This window comes from Chrysochloris asiatica, unplaced genomic scaffold, assembly GCF_000296735.1.
Source record: "Chrysochloris asiatica unplaced genomic scaffold, ChrAsi1.0 scaffold00060, whole genome shotgun sequence".
NCBI lineage: Eukaryota > Metazoa > Chordata > Mammalia > Afrosoricida > Chrysochloridae > Chrysochloris > Chrysochloris asiatica.
The window spans coordinates 982,414-1,004,105 of record NW_006408578.1 but is presented as its reverse complement, the minus strand read 5'-3'; the positions used below and the strand labels follow the sequence as shown (position 1 = coordinate 1,004,105).

Here is a 21,692-nt window from a genome sequence, read left to right as displayed (position 1 = left end):
TTACAATTTGAACCAAAAAGGGGTGTTAGTTCTCTTTCGGGTAGAAAATGCTAGTGAACGAGATGTTTGTTTGTGGTTCAGATCAGAAAGATATTGCTCCTTAACTATAGTGACATTTGCTCTCTTTTAAAATTAAAAACAAATAAATAAATACTATTGTTGTATACAAAGTAGAACATGTACCAGTTGAACAATCAAATTCAGTGACACTGATTACATTCTTTGGCGTTGTATAGCTCTTCTCACCTTCCTTTGTGAAGTTGCTCCTTCCCAATGAATTGGTCTTCTCCCTTGAACATAATGATGCATTTGGACTATAGTGCTGGAGATGAATACTTAAAAGTACCATGAATGGCCAGAAGAACCAATAAATCTTTGTTGGAAGAAGTACAGCCAGAATGTCATTTTGTCCTTTGGACATGTTGTCAGGAGGAACCAATCCCTGAAGAAGGACATCATGCTTGGTAAAAGTTACAGGGTCAGTCAAAAAGAGGAAGACCTTTAAACAGATGCATTGACAAAGGACCTAGCAGTGTTTTGTTCTGTTGTGTGTAGGGTTGCATCTAACAACATGAACATAAACTCATTAAATACTTCAGCATACCTGAAGCACAGATACAGACAGAAACAGGTTATTTGTTTCTTGTCTAGTTTTTCCAGCTGCTATTGTTAGTTTGAGCCCTTGAAGATAGATCTTAAGAGAGTGCAGTGTTCACGATAGACGTTGTTCACTACGAAAACTAAACTATTCGCTTTTAAGAAGATGTCAAAAGATATTTTTGGTTTAAGGTTTAAAAATGATCTAAGGGACTCGACAAATTTCTTGAAATCCCCAGTTCAGCTATCTTAACCTTCCCTCTGAGGTTCCTTATTTGATGAGGGCATGAAATTGAGTCATGGACACAGTTCTTGTTGGTGACATGCCACTGGCTTGTTGGTGCCCGTGATTCCCTTGGAAGTAGAGGTGATCTTAAGCTTACAAGTAGCTCATAAAGCTGTTATAAGTTATTGTAATATTTTTAATAAAAACCAGCTGTCTTCTAAAATACAAAAGTTATTGGTGTGAAGAGTTGGCATAGTTTGTGCACTTTTACAAATCTCTTTCATGTGTGGCTTACACAGACGTTAAGTAGACTCCTTAGTCTCTTTCATTATATTGTTCGGGTTGAAGTATGTGAAGAAAATGGGTCTCAGGAAAATATATCAGTGGACACATTGAATTCTCTGATACTGCACTGGGTCAACAAGTGGTATATTCTTTAAGGTTAGATGTTAAAGAAATGGGGACCCACCACGTCAGTGAACTTTTCATACTCTTGACATGAAAAACCATCCATGTGCCTTGCAGAAAGGCATTTTTACAACCTCCCCCCTCAAACCATGATTTTCTAATGTTGTGCAGTGGACATCTGGAAATACGGCTCACAAAGTGATGCAGCTCGTTTGATTGCCAGCTCCATGCATTCCACAGGGCCCCAATCACATCTTCACGGAGCTCACCAGAAAAGTCTTCAGAGATTGAGTCACTAGAATCCTGCTCACAAATACACATTTTCCAAACTCCTAATTTTGCTAAAAACATGAATTCTACCATGAGGGGGTAAATGGTACCACTCCTATTTCAGTGAAATGTTCATTCACCTCACTCATTTTTGAGAAGAAGGCAATGTCAGATAGCTAAATCTCACTAACTTTATTTGGTCAGTTCTTTTCCATAATTGCAACATAAACAGCCATTGTGTGAATTCCTAGGGGCTGTCCTCCAAGTCCTTGGTACTAAAGAGAATTGCTTTTTATGTACTTGGCGCCGCATCACACAGATTATGTGTCCTTAGGTCAAGACAATTTGTACTGCTTAATCAAGAATATTCTGCAATGAAATTGGCTCCTATTTTTGTGCCAGGTGGTAAAGAATAAGAGTGATTTTAGAGGGCTTGGTGATGCAGTAGATAAAGCACTTGGCTGATCCAAAGATCAGTGGTTCAGAACTACCAGCCACATCTCAGGAGAAAGATATGGAAGTCTGCTTCCTTAATATTTTGCAGCCTTGGAAACCCATTGAGGACAGTTCTGCTCTGTCCTGTATTCATTATGAATTGGAATGGACTTCCATGCAGTGGATTTGAGGATTTGGTTTGTGCTAAGGTATCAATAGTTTTACCCTTTTTTTCTTTTATAACAGACATGTAACATACAATTTATCCATTTATACTATACAATTAAATGGTTTTTAATATTTTCACTGAATTATACAACTATAGACCATTTTCATTGCCTCAAAAAGAAACTTCATCCTTTAGCAGTTTTTCTCAAATCTTCCCAGCCCTAAGAAGTCACATTTGCCTATTCTAGACATTTCCTGTCAATAGAATCTGACAATGACTTGCCTTTCATGTCTGGCTTCTGTCACTCAGTGTGTCTTCATGATTCATCCCAGTTGTAGCATGCATCTGAACTTCAGTCACCAGACAATATCTTTAATGTCACCTGGAAGTAAAATTTTGCTAAAGATACTTCAAAAATGGATATAATAATACATTAACAGGGAATTGCCAAAGGTTCAAGCCAGATTCAGATGAGGATGTGAAACAAAAGGGTTTCAGTGCTGACGTCTGGTGGATCTTGGCTGAAAGTAGAGAATGCCAGAAAGATGTTTGCCTGTGCTGTATTGACTATGTGAAGGCTTTCAACTGTGTGGACAATGACAAGCTATAGCCAAGCTTGTGCTCATGAGGAACCTGTATGTAGACAAAGAGGCAGTTGTTCAGACAGAACCAGGGAACGCCGAATGGTTTAAAATTAGAAAAGATGAGCGCCAGGATTATATTCTTTCCCCATACTTATTAAATCTGTGTGCTGAGCAAATAATTTGAGAAGGTGGATTGTATGAAGAAGAATGTGGCATCAGGATTGGAGGAAGACTCATTATTAACAACCTGCGATATGCAGATGATAACCTTTTTTTGCTGAAAGCAAAGAGGACTTAAAATACTTACTGATGAAGATCAAAGGTCACAGTCTTCAGTATGGGTTGCACCTCAATGTAAAGAAAACATAAAAAATCACCACCTGAGCAATAAGTAACATTGTTGTCAAAGATTTCATTTTGCTTGGATCCACTGTTGACATTAATGGAAACAGCAGACAAGAAATTAGTGACATGTATTGCATTAGGCAAATCTGCTACACAAGCCTTCTTTAAAATGTTCAAGAGTAAAGGTGTCATTTTGAGGAGGACTAAGCTGTTCCTGATCCAAGCCATGCCATTTTCATTAACCTCATATGAATGCAAAAATTGACAAGGAATAAAGAAGACCATAGAAGCATTCATGCCCTTGTGTTGAGTTATGGTATTTGAGGAAAATATTAAAAGTACCATTGATTGCCAAAAGAATAAACGAATCTGTGTTGGAAGAAGTACATGCGGGGGCTATCAGGAGAGACCAGTCCCTGGAGAAAGTAATCATGTTTAGTAAAGTGGAGAATCAGAGAAAAAGAGGAAGACCCCCAACAAGATGGGTTGGCACAGTAGCAGCAGCAATGGGCTCAGGCGTGGCAGCGATAATGAGGATGGTGCAGGACCACACTCACTGTTTTTCATTCTGTTGGGCACAGGGTCAGAACCTAGCAAAAATCACCAACGGGCACACTGTATTTTCTTTGTTCATTCAGCAGTAAATGGGTATTTGCGATTGCTTCTTCTTCTTCTTTTTTGGCTATTTTGCGTATTGCTGCTGTGAACATTTATGTACAACTTTTCATGTGGATATCTGTTTTGAGATATTGGAGGGTTTTTTCTTTTTAAAGGAATCACTAGGCTTATTTTACATTCCTACCTTCAGTATATGAAGATTCTAACTTTTTCACACCATTGCCAGCACTTTTTATTATCTGTTTGTATGTTTGGTAATTCTAGTCACCCTGGTAGAGTTTTATTTCCTGGCTTTGATTTGTATTTCCCTAATGGCTAACCCGTCTTTATTTTGGCTCTATCAAGGCAGATGTCAGCACAGTGGAAAGGCACATCGTGTTAGAGTGCTGTTATGAATGGAACAGTTCCCCTCAGAGAGTCTCTGGATCCCTTAAGTATCTGCAGACACCCAGAGCCAGAGATCTGCCCACCCCATCACCCGTCACTACAGTAGAAAATGGGGAAGTTGTTCTCAGCCTTGACAGTACCATAAAAGGGGGTATTGGAGAAGCACTTGGGGGACTCCCGTAGAGGGTTCTGGCAGTTGAGTGGTGAGCATGACAGTCAAGGTTACTGTTGGGAGTTAATGATCCCTAGCGGTAAGAAGCAGGTCTTCTCACAGGACCGTCTGTAAGTCTTTTTCACTTGTAAGAGTAGGATGGGATAGGAATCCCAAGTGGGGCTCATAGTTCGTGTCACAGTTTGATTATGTAGTAAGCCAAGATTGCTCTCTCAAATGTATGAAAATATTGCCTCCAAATTGTGAGTGCTCATTGAATTGTAGACATTGTGCTTGGTGTTCTACACACTTCATCATAAGTTCCAAAATAACACTGCTGGGGAGAATCTGCTATCCCAATCTACAGTCAGGAAAACTGAGGATTAAATGCCTTGCACGTCATCAAACAGCAGAGCATGCAATCAAACTGCATATAAGATTATATAAAGGGAGCCAAATGGGGTGATTATTTAATTTTAACTGGTGGTAATGTGCCATGGAGTCAGTTTCGACTCATAGCGGCCCTGTACACAACAGGGTTTCCGAGGCTGTAAATCTTTACGGGAGCAGAAAACCTCATCTTTCTCCCACGAAACAGCTGGTAGTTTTGAACTGCTGACCCTGAGGTTCACAGTCTGATTCGCAACCACTATGCTACCAGTGAAAATGGGTGCTTCTTTAATAAAAATAGAAGTATGGAATATAGAACATAAGAAAAGCATCACCTACGCATGCTGTCTTTCCACCAAAAAAAAAGTAAACCAAACAAAACTGTTCACTGCTTTAGAAAATTGGTGGACGTTCCAGAATTGCCTAGCCTGGTGGTCCTTGGCTTGATTTTTAATCACATTGAAGTATGACTTCTTACGGATGTTGCTTTTAATTTGTCTTGAATGTAGGCACAGATACTGCCAGCTTGGGGCTGATTGATGGTTTCTGACAATGTGTAGTTACTTAGACTTAGAATAAATGCCAGGCATTTGAAGCTGTCTATTTTCTTCGTAACTGATAGCTTCTAGTGGAACCTTGTACAACACTGGAACATAGACCCCCTTTTGTCATGTCATAGCCTTTTCTTCAGTATTTACAATGCACTTTAACTGTGTAATCACTGGTGCTGAAAGAAACTTCCTAAAACCCGCTGGCACGGAGTTGATTCCAACTCACAGCTACCCTGGAGAACAGAGCAGAACCCAACTAAGGGTTCCAAGACTAAATCTGTTTCTTCTACAGAGTGGCTGCTAGGTTTGAGCCACCACCCTTGTGGTTAGTAGCTCAGTGCTTAATTCAGTGAACCACTAAGGCTCTTAACTTATACATAAGGAAAATTCTGTATTCAAAGTAATAGCAAGTAAATTAAATACTGAAGTCTAAGATTCTAGAAAAGATCACAGCTCAGCTCTGACACTTAAAGATCACCATGAGCCCCAATCTACATCAGGACACTGATAAAACTGCTAATAAGTCAACATAAGGGGCGAAAGGTGGAAGAAACTGGGGAAGGGACTCCTCCAGAGGGGCTCTTAGGGGAGGGGAGAGCTCCTTATAGGAGAGAATTGCAGTCTGGCATCCAGAAGCCAGCAGGAAGAGATGTGAACTCAACGAAGGAAGGATTTTTTTCTTTACAGTTCAACAGTGAGCTCCACCTGGAATGAAACTGGTCTGAGTTGGGGTGGGATGCATGTAGAGGTTTTAGGTATTGACACTGAGGGTTCCCGCTGATTCAAAAGACTGAACACAAGACCTTTGTTAGGTTCCTGGGCTACTCTGCCTGAAGTCACCTGAGGGCGCGGGCAGGGGGTGAGGGCCATGTGAAAGGTGCATGAGGTCTGGGTGTGAGCAGAAAAGAAAGGAAAAACTCAGCCCCTTCATGGATAGGAACAAACCAGTTCAAACCCTGAGCTTTAAGGGTCCCTAAGGGGTTAGGATTTGACACACATTTTGGAAACTGGTCCTAGTACAGCAACCTGTAATGGGGCCTTGGTGGCACAGTACTTGGCTACTCGCTGAAAAGTCGGTAGTTTGAGCCCACCAACTGCTCCGAGGAAAAAAGATGTGGCAGTCTGCCTACTGAGAGATTACAGACTTTGGAACCTCCCAGGGAGGGGAGCAGCAGTTGTACTCCTTCCTACAGTCCTGGTTGGTGCTGTGGGTTAATGCACAAGACTGCAAAGCTATTTGAACTTCAAGGTTGTTGGTTCAAGCTCACCAGCTGCTCCTTGGAAACCCTGTTACAGGGTCGCTATGGGTCAGAACCGACTCAACGACACCTAACAGTAAGCAGCTTCTAAGAGGTGTGGGGGCCGAGGGCAGGGGTTGGGCATGGTTTGTGCAGGGCACCTCCCTGCTCCACGCCTGACTCTTCATCTGTAAAATGGGCATGGTAGTAATGTCCTGACCCCTAAGAGGTTCTGAAAGCAGCAAGGACTCACTAGATGTTAGCTGTCATTGCTGCTCTAATATCTACACTCAGCAGTGTGTCTGTAACAAAGCTATAAGGCTGTCAGCGGGGCCCTGCTATGCTGGCATCTACAGGTCGGTGTAAAGCAATACGCTGCTTCCCTGACCCAGAATGCTTCACTTGTAAACCTGATGGCAGAACTCTGTTTTAACCCAGGATCCTTGTGCATGAATGTGAAAGGTGGTTATATGCTAAGATTTCCTGACATTTTCTTTATCGTTGTGTTGAATGTGTTGTTGATATTCCAATGACTGCTGATTTATTTATTTATTTATTTAACTATTAACTGTCTTTGCATTGCACAGCCGTGTTCTTGTTTCTCCTCCTTTAGGATTATGTATTCTTGTTGTCTGCATGTTTGCGGTGTGTGGTGTTGTGATTTAGAAATTACCTTAGTATATAAGGTGCTTGGTGTTACATCAAAAATTGTTGTTTTTTTTGTGTGTGTGTGTTTTTCTTAGTGTCTTTGTCTTGAGGGAGTCTAGGTCGGGGCCTATTATACTAAATGTAGTGACTTTGTTCTTCCTTTCTCCTCTCGTTCCAGTTTTCAATGGTTCCACCAGGTCATCCCGGGAGAAAGAACCTGTCCAGAAACACAAAAGCAAAGAGGCCACTCCCGGGAAGGAGAAGCACAGTGACCACCGGGCTGACAGCCGCAGGGAGCCCGCCTCTGCGACCCACCCCCCAGCAGCCCCCCCCACGGGCTCCTCTGCCAAGGGGCTCGCTGCTAACCACCACCCCCCTCTGCACCGGTCGGCTCAGGACTTACGGAAACAGGTAGCGCCCCGCCTGCTGAATGCCACCTCTCACCTCACCTAGAGGGGAATTGCATTTCTCCAGGGTTCCTGAAAGCTGGTGAGGGTGGGGAGGACTGATACCTTCCTTCTGTGGGGAAATTTCTTTTTACCTCTGGATGAGTGCCAGTTCGCCAAATGCCATGCCCTGGTTTCTCTCTCGACTTTGATGTGCACTGGCAGGGTAGAGCTGGAACTTGGGTTTCCTTTGCGGTCTCTCTCTCACTCCTCTCCGCTTGGGTGCCAGGTGACTTGCTAGAGCCACTGTCTCTTTTCAGGACAGATTTAAGGTGATGGACAGAGAGCAGATAGTAAGGCCTGTGAGGGGCCTTTAGACTGTGTGGCCTTGGGGGTGGTTATAATTGGACAGTTAGCTTTTCACTGTGGTGATTTCCTGGCTGCAGCCAGGCAGCTCTTCCCCTGAGTCCTGTCCCTTGGCAGCAGAGCAAAGGTGTTCCCTGTGCTGACCATCAGAGCAGCAGAATACTGTTAGCGCATAGGAATGGTGTCAGGGTTCAACCGTTATTGCTGTCGGGGTGCTTGGTCCTGGCTTGGTGGTTTTCAGAGCCCTGGGAGGCAGGTACTAGACATCAAGGCCCACGGTGACAGGGTGTTTGACATGCCAGGTGGCATTGTGACAGGAGGGGTATGGCATTGCTGCCTTTGTTACTCGAGCCTCAAGTGCAGCAGGCCTTGGAGGCGGGGTAGGCAAGGTCATTGGTGATCTCTTATTGTCGGGTGCTATCAAGTTGATTGGAACTTGTGGAGACCCCGTGTGACAGAGTAGACGTGCCCCGTGGGGTTTTCCAATGAGTCCTGGTGGCACTGTAGGAGAAGCACTTCACTGCAAGGTTGGCGGTTCAATCTCACCAGCTGTTCCTTAGAAACTCTGTACAGAGTCGCTGTAGGGTTGGAACCAACACTACAACAACATGACCAGATCATTGTTTTCCTCCTAAGAAGGCACTGGGTGGGATTGAATTGTGAGCCTTTCAGTCAGTGCTTAACTGTGAGAACTTCTGACTTCTCCTTAGCGGGGATTTTAGCGTAGCGGTAAAATCATCTCTGGTATCAGTGGAGCGTAATTGTTTCCGACCGATTCCGAGTGAGGTGGGTAAGTTAGAGGACAAGTGACATTTGTCTTTCAATTCCATGTCTTCCACAAACTTTTTGAAGCTCCCTTGTATCATTCTGTTGAGTGGAAGCCCGTCATTTGTTTCCACCATGTTTAGATGTTCACTTCTTCATCCTTTGCAATATGGTTTAAGTTAGCATATTCTAAACATTGGCTGTTGTTCCTGAAACACAGGCCTCAGTTTTGCCCAGAGAGAACAACCAGGGGTAACAGCATCTCCGGCCTCTCATGCCCTCAGCTCCCAATTGTTAGGATTTGGGGACCGGCGGGTGTAGTGAGAACATAACCACACGACCAGGTTCCTGGGTCTGATGGGAACTTGTACAGGACTCTCCTAAGGAAGTGTTTGCATGTTAAAGAAACCACCCTGGGACAGGGCCAGAAAGAGACAGGGTACACATGGTGAGTTCGCCTTTTCCTCTTGTTTGTCTCTTGTCCCTCCTTAGAGCCTGTGGGGAGCTCGTTTTCATGGACCCTCTGTCTGTCATCTGACAGACATTCTCCCAGGTTTGTTGACCTGCTGAATTATTGACATGCAGTATGTTGTTGTTGTCAGGGTACTGACTAGTGTGGGCCAGTACCTGGAGTTGTATCCAGTTACACTGCGGGTTCATCCCTCCCAAGCCATGAGGAGCTCTTGTTTGTGGGCCGGAATGAAGAGTTGTACATGTGACCATTTCTTCACGTGCAATGACACGAATTCTTATTCACACATGCACACACTTCCTTTCCTCTTTCCCTTTGTGAGGGGTTGGACTGAAAATAAACCTCAAGGCAAACTCGCCTCCTGCCCCTTGGGCGTGTGACTTCTGATGGTAACTGATTAGCAAGCAGAGCCTTACCCTGACCAAGTCCACCCCTGCCCCTCCCCCCACTCTGTGGCATGTATGTGAGGAACCCTGGTACCCCTACAGAGCAGATTCCTGTCACCCATATACTGCCTTCTTGGTTCCTGTTAGAATGTTTGCAGACTCTGAATGTGTTTCAGCTCTGGGGGCCAGGGTTTCCTTTTGTCAGCCCTGCCTCTCCCTGTTCACCCCCCCTTGCCCCCCGAGGTGGGAGGAACCCGGGATCTTAGCTGTAGTTGGGCTCTGCCATGAGCTTCACCTCTCCATGCCCTATTGTTGATTGGGGGCCCATATACTAACTCCTCTCACAGGCACATTGTGAGGAACTAAAGGAGCACTTTGAAACCATCAAATCCCATTAGTTGAGTGTGCTGAATATAAGGTCAATAAAAGCAAATAGCAGTTTCTTTTGTGTCTGGTTGATGCAAATGATTGGAATCTGACCTTTCATCTTTTCAGCTGCATAAAAAACGTGGGCCCAAAGGATCCCCCTGATCTTTCTTCTCTGATAGGATGTATTTTTCTATGTTGGCACAAAAGCAAGGGATACAAGTGATTGCATGGACCTTGGAGATACTGGATGCAGGGATCTGTGGCTTGATCCTGCTTACTGATGAGTGTCGAGGCCCTCACTAAATGCACTGAAACTACCGGTACTGTGAATAACGCTGCATGATCATTACTGTGCTTTTTACCCTGGGTGGTGTGAATGACGGCTTGCTAACCTGAAAGATGGGAGGTTCAAGTCCACCAAGAAGCACCCTGGAAAAAAAGCCTAGTTGATCGCCCTCTGGAAAACAAGCCACTGAAAACCTAATGGAGCACTGACACACACCCAGGGTCGTGGTCCGAGTCCACTGCACAGCCCCTGGTTACTAGTTTATGGAAGGCCTTCATGTTGCCATGTGGGCAAGCACTTGGCCTCTGCATTTTTCTTGGTGTGAGGGCTCTGTGTAGGGCCCTGCTTTATGACATTCTTACCTTGTGGAAGTTAATGCTGCAAGTTTAACAGCATTGTAAGATGCCATAGAGTTGGCCCCCCTATTTGTGACAATCCCATGCACAATGCAACTAAACGCTGCCGGATCTGCACCAATCCACTTAATTAGTTGTGGATTGGGCCATTGTGATCCCTTCGATTTTTCGTGACTGGTTTCAGAATACGCCCACCAAGTCTGCCTTCCTAGTTTATCTTAGCCTGGATGCTCCCCCTGAAAACTATGATATACATTGGCTAGGAAATGAACCTGGTCTCCTGCTGGGAAGGTGAGGATTCTGTAGGTGAGCCACCACTTTCTGGAACATTCTCAGTGAGGCAGAATTTACTGCTTCTCAGTAGTCATTTCAGAGTGGTAAGTGCCTAAGCAAGGAGTCAACGAAGTTGTGGTTGGTTATTTCCTTAAAATAATTAGCTCCACTTTATGGGTCAGAACTGACTCGACGGCACTTAACAACAACAACTACAGTAAGGAGTACTGGTGTGGTGCTGTTGGCTACTGCGCTGGACTGCACAGTCGGTTAGAACCGCAAGGTAGGCGGTTCAAGCTAATCACTTGCTCCTCAGAAACCCTATAGAGGGTCTCTGAGTTGGAACTGACTCAATGGCACTAAACAACATCTGCTAATATAGAAACATGAGAGATTGGTAAACCAGGATGCCAGCTAGATTTGTGACGAGTTCCTGAAAGACCTCCCGTGTTCTCACTCTTACCGCAGCTGAGCTGTAACTTGAGAGAGAAAACCATCTCCTCTTGTGGGCAGCCAGCAGGCCGCTTGGCAGAGAGATTGCCTGCACTATGTTACTTACCATTGAGGGAATCAGCTTTCTCACAAAAATCTCCCAGGGTTACAGAGGAGACCTGGCCTCATGATTCAGCCACAGAATGTAGAACCCTTGAGTCTAAGTTCTGGAAAATGAAAGATGACTATCCAAGAGTAGAAGACGGCAAGAAATGGCATTAGCTTATAAAAATGGTGAAGACCTTTTTCTCAGTTTCACCAGATTATATTTGTGGTTTGATTTGCACATGCCTGTCCTTTGGGTATGGGCTTGGATTGCCTGGTGTTTCAGAAGACCCATTGACCCTCCACACATGTTTCTGTGACGCTTGCTTACTTTGTCCTCAAAGTCCTAGAGTGATGTCAATAGTCAGCTGTACTGCTAACCAGAAGGGTGGTGGCTTGAGTCTACCCAGAGATTCCTCAGAAGAAAGCCTTGGTGATGTACTTGTGAAAAGCCAGCCATTGAAAACTGTGGGGAGCACAGCTGTACTCAGATAGCCTTGAGTCAGACTTGACCTAGTGGCATTTGGTTACTGGTTTTCATTACTGTCCTTTTGTTAAGGGAGAGGCCAGCCTCACCTGGAGACTCCCCTCCCTTCCTCTTTTCATGGCTCACTGCAGGCTCAGTGAAGTCTTCATTTTAGGCTCCTTTTTTTAAATTTTAAGTTTTAAAGTGCAAAAGGAAGGCCAGACCAACAGAAAAGTAATCCAGTTCTCCTATTCGTTCTCCAGCTCACTCACTGCTTTTCTGAGAGAGGATGGTCCAGTCATGCAGCTCAATGGTGCCCTCTTGTGGGATAAGAGAGTCCATGGTTAACTCAGGACTAGGACAAGAATCAGGGTGACCAAAACATTTCACTTAGGTCACTGGAATCGCTGCCTAGTCATTTCTCATTTTTTGCTCTGCCTTGGAAATTTGTGTGTGTGTGTGTGTGTGTGTGTGTGTGTTTTCATGATCGAGTTGACTTCAGTTTAGTGTATGAGAATGTGGTATTGTGGCAAGAAGCTGGAAGGGGTGGAGAGAGGATTTTAAATTACGGTAAGAACATGATCACTTAGTGTGATGGCTGTGGTGTTGAAAATGAAATTCTTTCAGTCAAGAAGGAATGCTGGATAGTCTGGGGATCTCATATACTTCACTTTATACCCCTTCTGCAAGAAAAGAAAGGTGCTATTTTTCTGGAATATTCCAAGAACTAGTTCAATTGATTTTAACTGTTGTAAAACCCCCTCAGCTCTCAAGCGTTCCACATTAAATAAAGGAAATCTTTCTTGCTTTTGTAACCAGTGGAACAGAGGGGCAGGGTAGCCCAGGAAGGGGGCTTGGTGTGTGTTAACCGAGAGGTGTCTGAGTATAAGGAGTGATCCCCATCAGATCATACTGAGCAGATGTTGTGGTCCTAGGCTGAGCATGGTCCTAGACAACCTTGGGTCTCCTCTGAAGACTAGTTAACTATAAAACATGAAGACTGTATGCACGGGAGAACCTGAGCTACAGCTATTCGTAGGTGGTTGTAGGCCAAAAAAAAAAAAAAAAAGACCAGGTTTACTGGTCAAAAAGAGCCTGGAAGGAGCCCGAGACTGTGGTCCTCGAGCACCTTTCAAGCCTGGAGAGTTTTCAGCCAAGCAGTAGATGGGGAGTTAGGCGGACCATGTCAACCATTCAAAATCAAAAGAGCAACATTTACCTAAGGACAAGGGTTTGACTGGAACTGGGAACCACTGGGAGGAAGCGGGATTACTGTTGCATGAGGCGATTGCAATCATGCAGGTGAAACAGTGCATGAATTATTGAATGTAAAACTGATCATCTTGTCTGTAAATCTTCACTCAATTCACAATAAAAAAAAAGTTTCAAAAGAAAGATTTGCAACCTTGCAAGCCCTAGACAGGCGTCAGAATCGACTCCTGGCTGAGGGATTCTCTCTTTTAGGCATGTGCCTTAGGTGTTAGTGGGGCCTGGGCTTTGGGTTGGGCTGACAGTCATTGTGTGTGATTTCATTGATAAGGCGGTGATTGAGAGTGTGTCTTGGTCTTGGTAGCAAGGGAAGAAAATGCCTTCTTCTGGTACACATACTGGGCCCTTCGAGACAAGTACAGGCCAAAGATGGCATGGGCCTCTTGGTGTTGGCAGGGGGGTTCTGGGACTTGTTATCTGTGGGTCTCTGTTTTTTTCCTACCTTGAGAGACACATGGCACAGCTTTAGGGACTGATTGGTTCCTGTGTCAGCTGCCTCCTGGCTTCCATTGTAGCCATAAAATTCAGGCATTCCGGGTGGGCTGTGAGGTGGGGCTGGAAGTACTGTCAATGAAGCTAAGTGTTAGAATGGTAAGAAAGAAAACAAATAGGCTAACTCAGCAACCACTTGGCTATAAGCAGTACAATCCTTTTATCATTGAATATGAGAAGCGCCACCAGACAGCAGGTCCACCCTCACCCCCACCCCCCAGGAAGAAGCCAAGTGGAAAGAGACTATTGAAGTGTAGATTCTGGCTTACCTGTCCCCATCCATGTCAGAGAAGGCAGGAGCTGAGGACCTGTTGTGGAGGCATCTTACAGGACAGAGAAAGGCTCCTTAGGTTTCTATGACTACATTTTTACAGGAGAAGGTTGTTGTTGTTGTTGTTGTGTGCCGTGGAGTTGGTTCCGACTCATAGCAACCCTGTACAGGGTTTCTGAGGCTGTAAATCTTTACTGGATCAGAAAGCCTCATCTTTCTCCCGCAGAGCAGGAGAAGGTAGCCTCATCTTTTTCCAACCGAGAGCTTAGTAGAGTTGAACTTGTCTTGCAACCCAGCACTTAACCCCACCGTATCATCAAGACTCAGTGTCTTTTGGAACACTCAGTCACCTGGAGCTTTATAAAATACAAATTCCGTGCTTCTACCCTCTCCAGCTCGATCAGAATTTAGCTGGAGCTGGTAGAAGCCCAGAATCTGTCTGGATGTGGCACTGTGGGTTAATGCATTGGACTGCAAAGTCGCTTTGAACCGCAAGATAGGCATTTCATGCTCACCAGTCGCTCTTTGGAAACCCTATACTGGGTTGCTATGGATTGGAATGGACTCAGTGGCATTAACAACAACAGCAACTGCGTATAAGATGCTGGAGAGATAATTTTTAAAAAGCTTCCCTCTGAGATTCTCAAGGTCCCCAGGTTTGACAGGCACCGGAAAGGTGTTTCCCATTTTTCATAGCTGCTCTCCCGACTCCATCTTTAGACGAGATGAACCAACATTGTATGTTGTCATGTGTCCTCTCTGTGGAGAACAGAGTCGTCCTCTGAAAACCCAAAGCACCCTCAGGTCCCTGCCTACTGGTGCGGAGTGTTGGAATAGACTGTGAACCACAGCAGGGTTTTACTGTTGATGTTTCTAAAAGGTTTATTTTGGTTTCATTGGTTGTCAGCAGAGGCCTTTGGAAGAACAGTTTAAAATTAGAAGTGTTTGCATGGTTCCTCACCTCCTAATCCAAAATTGTGTCCCTTCCATAGCATACTTGTCTCTGTCCACACCTCTGGTTATATTTGTACACGTTCCCCTCTTCTTCTCAGCAGTCCTGGAGGGTGGTGAGCTATTGAGGATCAAGGTTGTTCCCTGGCCAGCCCTTCAGTCTCTATTGGAGGACTTGTGGTCCTGGCTCCCTAGGTGATAGGCAACACCCACCCCCAAGCCAGGCCTGCCGGGTTCACCAAATGCCTTTGAATTGCCCCATGGAATACAGCCTTGTGTCATGGCTTTGGTTGGACCTGAGGAATTGAGTGCTTAGTGACTTCTTCTTCTTCCCAGAACTGCCACTGTAAGGTGATTGAGTCTCTAGTGGGAACCCTGGTCCAGCACACAGCATCACTTGGGGCATGTTAGGAATGCCCATTTTAATGTCCTCCCCAGACCTACTGAGTCAGAAATTCCCGGGGGTAGAGCCCAGGCATCTCCTCTCCTGGAGAGCTGTTTTCCTTTTCTTTACCCCATTTAGTGCCCCTGTGCATCTTCCTGGGCCAGGTATGGGGTGGGATGCAAGGGGAGAACCAGCCTCTGCCATCTAGCGCCCCCTGTTGGCAGAGGTGGACGGCACTGTCTGCATGGCATTGAATGTTGTAAAGGTGTTCAGCAAGAGAGGCACCTGTATAGCCAAGCGTGTTGCCACCACCGTGTGTACAAACGCTGGAACAGATGCCCTGCTGCCCTGCCACCTTCCTCCCGGGGAGAGAATGGGGCTGCTCTTTCTCTTCCTTTCCTAGCATTGGGGTGGTTTGTAGGCTGCTGAGTTTAGCAGGGTGATGATGGTGGTTATGAATCCCTGGAGTCTGTTTTGTGAACTCTTGAGAAATTGATGCCTGGGAGCTGGCTTCAGTGGCAGAGCCCAGCAAACCATGGCTCCCATAGTTTCCTCTTCTCCTCATGTTTTGAGTTGAATGTATTTCTGAAGCCAGCCATGTCACACCTGTTTATGGCCCCTGCGTACATGAGGTGTGGTGGGTCTTTAATGGCCAGTGGCACCCACAGTGGGAAGGTGGGAACCACACATGTAGAAACGGGCATGAGTTCCTGTCACATCCAGAAGGACACTCTGTAGGGCTGGCTCTCAAAGGCAGCAAGAGACAGACAGACAGATGCTGAGGTTAGCAGTCACATCCCTGTGTCTGGAGTGTGGCCGTGCTCGAGCCAAACCAGATGTTTGTTCTTGTCCTGTGGGTTGGATAGTATGGTTTTTGCTTTGGGGTGTTTTTTTGTGTTTTCCCCTTTAGCACATAAGTTTTGAATTTCTGTGGGCAGATTATGCTATATGTGGAACACTCAAAGGACAGAAAGTATGTTCTTTTCTTGGAATAAGGATAGACAGAAATAGGGTCACCTCTCTTAACCCTCTGATTAGTGATTAGTGTGCCGTGGAGCCAGTGCCAACTCATAGCGTCCCTGTGTAGGGTTTCCAAGGCTTTAAATCTGTGGGAGCAGAAAACCTCATCTTTCTCCTGCTTATCGACTGGTAGATTCGAACTGCTAACCCTGTGTTCATTCACTCTGTTACCAGGGCTCTTTAAGTGACTGGTGGGACATGATCAGGGTCTTCATTGGGAAACACCAAAGTTCTCAGAAGAGTCTTGAGAACAAACACAGATGTTCAAATAAAATGCAAAGCCACCTGTGGCAGTCTAGGTGTGTTTGTGCAGAAATATAAGTAATATAATAGCACTAGATTCTAAAATGGAATAAGACACTGTTTTTAATTCACAAATAATGTGTTGTATTTCCCTGCTCCACGGTCCTTATCAAAGGCAGGCAGCTGTCTCCGTTTTGTGGAGCCTTGTCTAACATGAAAGAACCCTGGCGGCACACTGTGATTTCAGCATTAGGCTAACAAGGTTGGTCGTTGGAAGACCATCTAGCAGTAGCAAGACCACCCTGTCTGCTCCCGTAAAGATTTACAGCCTCAGAAGCTCTCTGAAGGAGCTGTGGCATTCTGTTGTGTAGAAGAATCACTAAGAGTGGCAGTGAATTTTCTTTTGTTTTGTTTTCTCTTTTTCCTGGTGGGAGGGGGTTGGCAGCTGTCTCTAGGCACTAATTTTGCTTTTCTCTCTTTGCTCTTCTTGCTGTCTCCCAGGTTTCTAAGGTAAACGGAGTCACTCGAATGTCATCTCTGGGCGCAAGTGCAAACAGTGCCAAAAAGATGCGAGAAGTCAGACCTTCACCGTCCAAAACTGTGAAGTACACGGCAACAGTGACCAAGGGGACTGTCACATACACCAAAGCCAAGAGAGAACTGGTCAAGGAAACCAAACTCAGCCACCACAAGCCCAGTTCCGCTGTCAACCACACAATCTCAGGGAAAACTGAAAGTAGCAATGCAAAAACCCGCAAACAGGTGCTATCCCTCGGAGGGGCGTCCAAGGCCACTGGGCCGGCCGTCAATGGTGTCAAGGTCAGTGGCAGGTTGAACCCAAAGTCATGCACTAAGGGGGTGGGGGGGCGGCAGCTGAGGGAGGGGCTGCGGAATTCCAAGAGGAGACTGGAAGAGGCACACCAAGTGGAGAAGCCGCAGTCACCCCCCAAGAAAATGAAAGGGGCGGCTGGGGCTGCCGATACCCCGGGCCGCAAGGCAGCTACGGCAGCCCCCCCAGAGAAGCCCCCACTGAATGGACAGGTGAAGAAGGACATGCCGGAGAGAAGTTTGGAACGGAACCGGCCCAAGAGGGCCGCGGCCGGGAAGAGCACGCCAGGCAAACAAGCACACGGCAAGTCGGACGGCGCCTCCTGTGAAAATCGTTCTACCTCGCAGACCGAGTCCTTGCACAAGCCCCACGACACAGCGTCCGGCAGGCACGAAAAGGGCTGTAGCAAGTCCGGCTGGGCGTCCATGGACGAGATCCCTGTGCTCAGGCCCTCTGCCAAGGAGTTCCACGACCCACTCATCTACATCGAGTCGGTCCGTGCTCAGGTGGAGAAGTTCGGGATGTGCAGGGTGATCCCGCCCCCCGACTGGAGGCCCGAGTGCAAGCTGAATGACGAGATGCGGTTCGTCACGCAGATCCAGCACATCCACAAGCTGGGCCGGCGCTGGGGCCCCAATGTGCAGCGGCTGGCCTGCATCAAGAAGCACCTCAAATCTCAGGGCATCACCATGGATGAGCTCCCACTCATAGGTAAGCTCCTCCCCTCCCTCCCTGTCTGCCACTGGATGTTACCTGGCCCGGCTGAGGCTGCTAGAGAGGTGGGGGCCTCAGGTTTGCTTTCTTTCTGGGGCCACAGTGGGGAGGATTTGGTCCCAGCAAAGTACCACTGTCTGGATGGCTTATAAAACCAGAATTGATGTGTTGATGGATTTCATTGTCATCAGTCCCGGTGGTTGAGGAAGAATGTGATCACTGCCTCTCTACCAGCTTCTGGTGTTTCCAGACACCCCATTGCTGGTAGATGCAGTACTGCAGACTGCCCCAGTCACGGTCCCTATGTGTGTGTCCATTTGTCTGTCTCGTATGTTTTATAAGGACAACTCTCATTGCATTAACAGCCACTCTAGTCTAGTTTAAGGAGCTCTGGTTAGGGCAGTGGTTACTAGTCGGCTGTTAACCTCAAGGTCAGCAGTTTGAAACTACCAGCTGTTTGTTCTGTGGGAGAAAGATGAGGTGTTCTGCTCCCTTAAAGATACACAGCCTCGGAAACCCTATGCAGGTTTGCTGTGAGTCAGAACCGACTCCATGGCACAGAACCACCATCACTCCAGTCTGACATCATGTTAACTGGTAACATCTGCAGAGGCCCTGTTTCCAAGTCATCTTCACGGGTCTAGAGATTAGAACTTGAATCTGCTGTTGTGGTGGACATCTTACAGTGCATCCTAGTAGGGTTTAGATCTTGGGTGGCTCCCATTCAGCCACTGTAGGGTCCAGGGCAGAGGCAAGAGCGCTGCTCCTGGTAACCTGCAGCCCAACCCCCTCTGACTTCTTCACTCCCACCCTCCCCTTTTTTCTTGCTCCTCATATTTACTTGTGCTCTGGTGGCCTCCTGGGCCCCTATGCAGGCGACCAGAGGAGGGGTACGCTTCCCTCCTGATGGAACTTGGAGACCTTGCGTAGAACCCACTTGGAATCCCCTTTCCCACCGGAACATGTTCTGCAGGAAAAGGATGTGTATCCTCTTTGAGCTGTGGACCCAGGGTGGGAAGAGAGGAGACTGCTGCCAGTTTGGAGGTCAGATAATCACTTTGGTGTCAGAGATTGTCATGTCAGAGATTGTCAGGAAGATGTGGCCTCATGGTTCCTCTCAGCAGGTGGCTGCCAAGGCTGATGTCACTTGGTTTAGGGTCTGCTGTCACGATGACGTATGATAGACACAGTGACAATGGATTCGTGGGGACACCTTGCCCGTGTGTTTGCCGAACATTGTGGGGTAGCGTGCAGTTTGTGCTCTTAGCCACGATGTAAGAATTCACAGCATTTCGTCACCTCACGTGATGTGGCGTGATGTGGCTTGATCGCAGACTGATGGATCTGTGGGAGGTGCTTGGTAGTTTTGGAATAGCTTCCAGAGAGCACCAAGATAGAGGTCAGCCCTTTTTTAACCCTTCCTGTGACTGTGCTGTGGGAGGGAGGCAGAGCATGGACTTGGGCTGAGAGAGGCCCCTGGCTACTTAACCCTGAGCCTTTATGAGTTGATGAGTGTCGTGAAGTTCACGGTGCAAGAGGCTTCCACGGAGTAGCTTTCAAGTATGATTGGAGTTGAGATACACTTAATAGAAAACATTTGGGGTTGGCACACATGGTTAAATGCTCAACCCTGTAGGACAGAGTAGAACTGCCCCGTCAGGTTTCCCAGGCTGCAATCCTTACTTCTGAAGCAGAGGATCACATCATTTCCTTAGAGAGCTGAGGTGGTTTCAAACTCTTGACCTTTCATTTAGCAGCCCAGCGCTTAACCACTGTGTCACCAGGACTCTTGTATTTTTTGTATTTACCTCAAAATAGCCAATATTATTTGATCCAGGGACGTAGTGGGGAGTAAGTGCCCCCTTTATCCAAATGGGTAGTATCTGTAGGACAGATGGCCGTGGACCCTCACTGTGGCATTGCTGTTGCCCTGGAAGTGTAGGCTCTGTGTGTGCACGGGACCACGTATGCTAGAAGGGTGAGGGGGTCAGGTGTCGTGTGGGTGGGCATGCTGACCTGTGTGGTTGGAGGCCAAGCCCAGCCTCACCCACGTTGGACTTGCAGGGGTGTCAGGGAGCACATGGGTGTAGCTTCATGGAGAATCTGGACCCTGGATGTTCCTCTGCACACCCCCTCACTTGTGGCTCCCTTTTCCTTACAGCCCATGACTGTTATCCAGTACTCTTTCCTGTCCTTTTCTCTAAACTGTGTGTTCCCCTGAGGGTCAGAAGTTTTATTTGGTTTTCTAATCCCACAGCCTGTAAGGGTTGGCAGTCATAAACTCTGTTGTGTTGTTGTTGTTGTTGTTAATGTGCCGTGGAGTCAGTTCCAACTCATAGCAACCCTTATAAGATTTCCAAGGCTGTAAATCTTTACGGGAGCAGAAAGCCTCATCAGTCTTCTGTGGAACCGCTGGTAGTTTTGAACCGCTGACTGTGAGATTAGCAGCCCGATTTGTAACCACGTACAAAGGTGGTTTTCCGTGCCCTTTTTAACCCTTCCTGCCTCTCCATCCCAGGAGGCTGTGAGCTCGACCTGGCCTGCTTTTTCCGGCTGATTAACGAGATGGGCGGCATGCAGCAAGTGACTGACCTCAAAAAATGGAACAAACTCGCAGACATGCTGCGGATTCCCAAGACTGCCCAGGACCGGCTGGCCAAGCTCCAGGAGGCCTACTGCCAGTACCTGCTCTCCTACGACTCGCTCTCGCCTGAGGAGCACCGGCGGCTGGAGAAGGAGGTGCTGATGGAGAAGGAGAGCTTGGAGCGGCGGAAGGGGCCCCTGGAGGGTCACTCGGAGCACGACCACAGCAAGTTCCACTCTCTCCCCCGCTTCGAGCCCAAGAACGGGCTCATCAACGGCGTGGCTCACAGGAACGGCTTCCGCAGCAAGCTCAAGGAGGTGGGCCAGGCCCAGCTTAAGACGGGCCGGCGGCGGCTCTTTGCTCAGGAAAAGGAAGTGGTCAAGGAGGACGAGGAGGAGAAGGGCGTCCTGAACGACTTCCACAAGTGTATATATAAGGTAGGCCACCTAGCCCTGGGACAACCAGGCAGTGTCCCCTGGGAAATGCAGCGTCCAGGAAGCTGGCTGGGCTTCGGGGAGAAAATGTGGTCCAGCCTCAGTCCAGTGTGGCTTTGCCACTGGCGAGCCCCTTGGTTCTCTTGTATTCGGTGAATTATGTTGGGAGGTTTGAGGTAACTAGAATGTACACTTAGTTTCTCCTTTATGCACGATTCTTACACAAACTGCCCAGATCTGCTGGAGCTGCTCAGACTGACCAGATCCCAGCTATCTCCTTCCTTCCTTAGAGCCTGCCCCTACCCACTCCCTTCCTTTAGAGAGAGTCAGTGTGATAAACCCATTAGTGCAGTGTGATTGTACTGTTAATGTGCTCTGTAGAGGGGTGCAGATAGAGACGGGCTGGGTTTCCCCGAGCTCTGCCAAGTCTGTGACAGCACCAGCCGCCTACAGGAGACCTGCCCAAAGTTGTGGCAGGGCGCTGCTCCACAGTAGGGCAGTCTCCCTCCCCCTGCCTGCAGGGGGGCTGCAGGCCACATCGCTTCCTGCCCTCCACCTGAGCTTTCAGGGGTGCACACTTCACCCCCTGGAATCGCAGTCTGGATATACTAGGAGGAAGGTTCTCTGGGAGGCCTTACTAGCCAGTGTGCTCTCACCTCCTTGATGAAGACCCACCCACCTCTGTTGTCGTTGTTTGCGGGCCTGAATCGGCTAGAATCAGGGTCACTGCTCACTGCAGTGCTAGTTCTGCCTCTGAGGAGCTGGTCCCCTTGATGACTAGAGAGAAAAACGCAGGAAGGACCTGTGGCTTTGTTTCTCGG

The 21,692-nt window shown here is 47.1% G+C and overlaps 1 protein-coding gene across 1 annotated transcript in view; it reads left to right on the top strand.

The window, feature by feature from the left end:
* Positions 1–21,692, top strand: part of JARID2 (jumonji, AT rich interactive domain 2) — a 303,515-nt gene that overhangs the window by 264,513 nt on the left and 17,310 nt on the right. The window contains exons 6-8 of the mRNA XM_006864074.1: positions 7,196–7,428; positions 16,812–17,850; positions 20,372–20,874. Coding sequence (XP_006864136.1) covers positions 7,196–7,428; positions 16,812–17,850; positions 20,372–20,874 — 1,775 coding nt within the window. The remainder of the gene's footprint in view (positions 1–7,195; positions 7,429–16,811; positions 17,851–20,371; positions 20,875–21,692) is intronic.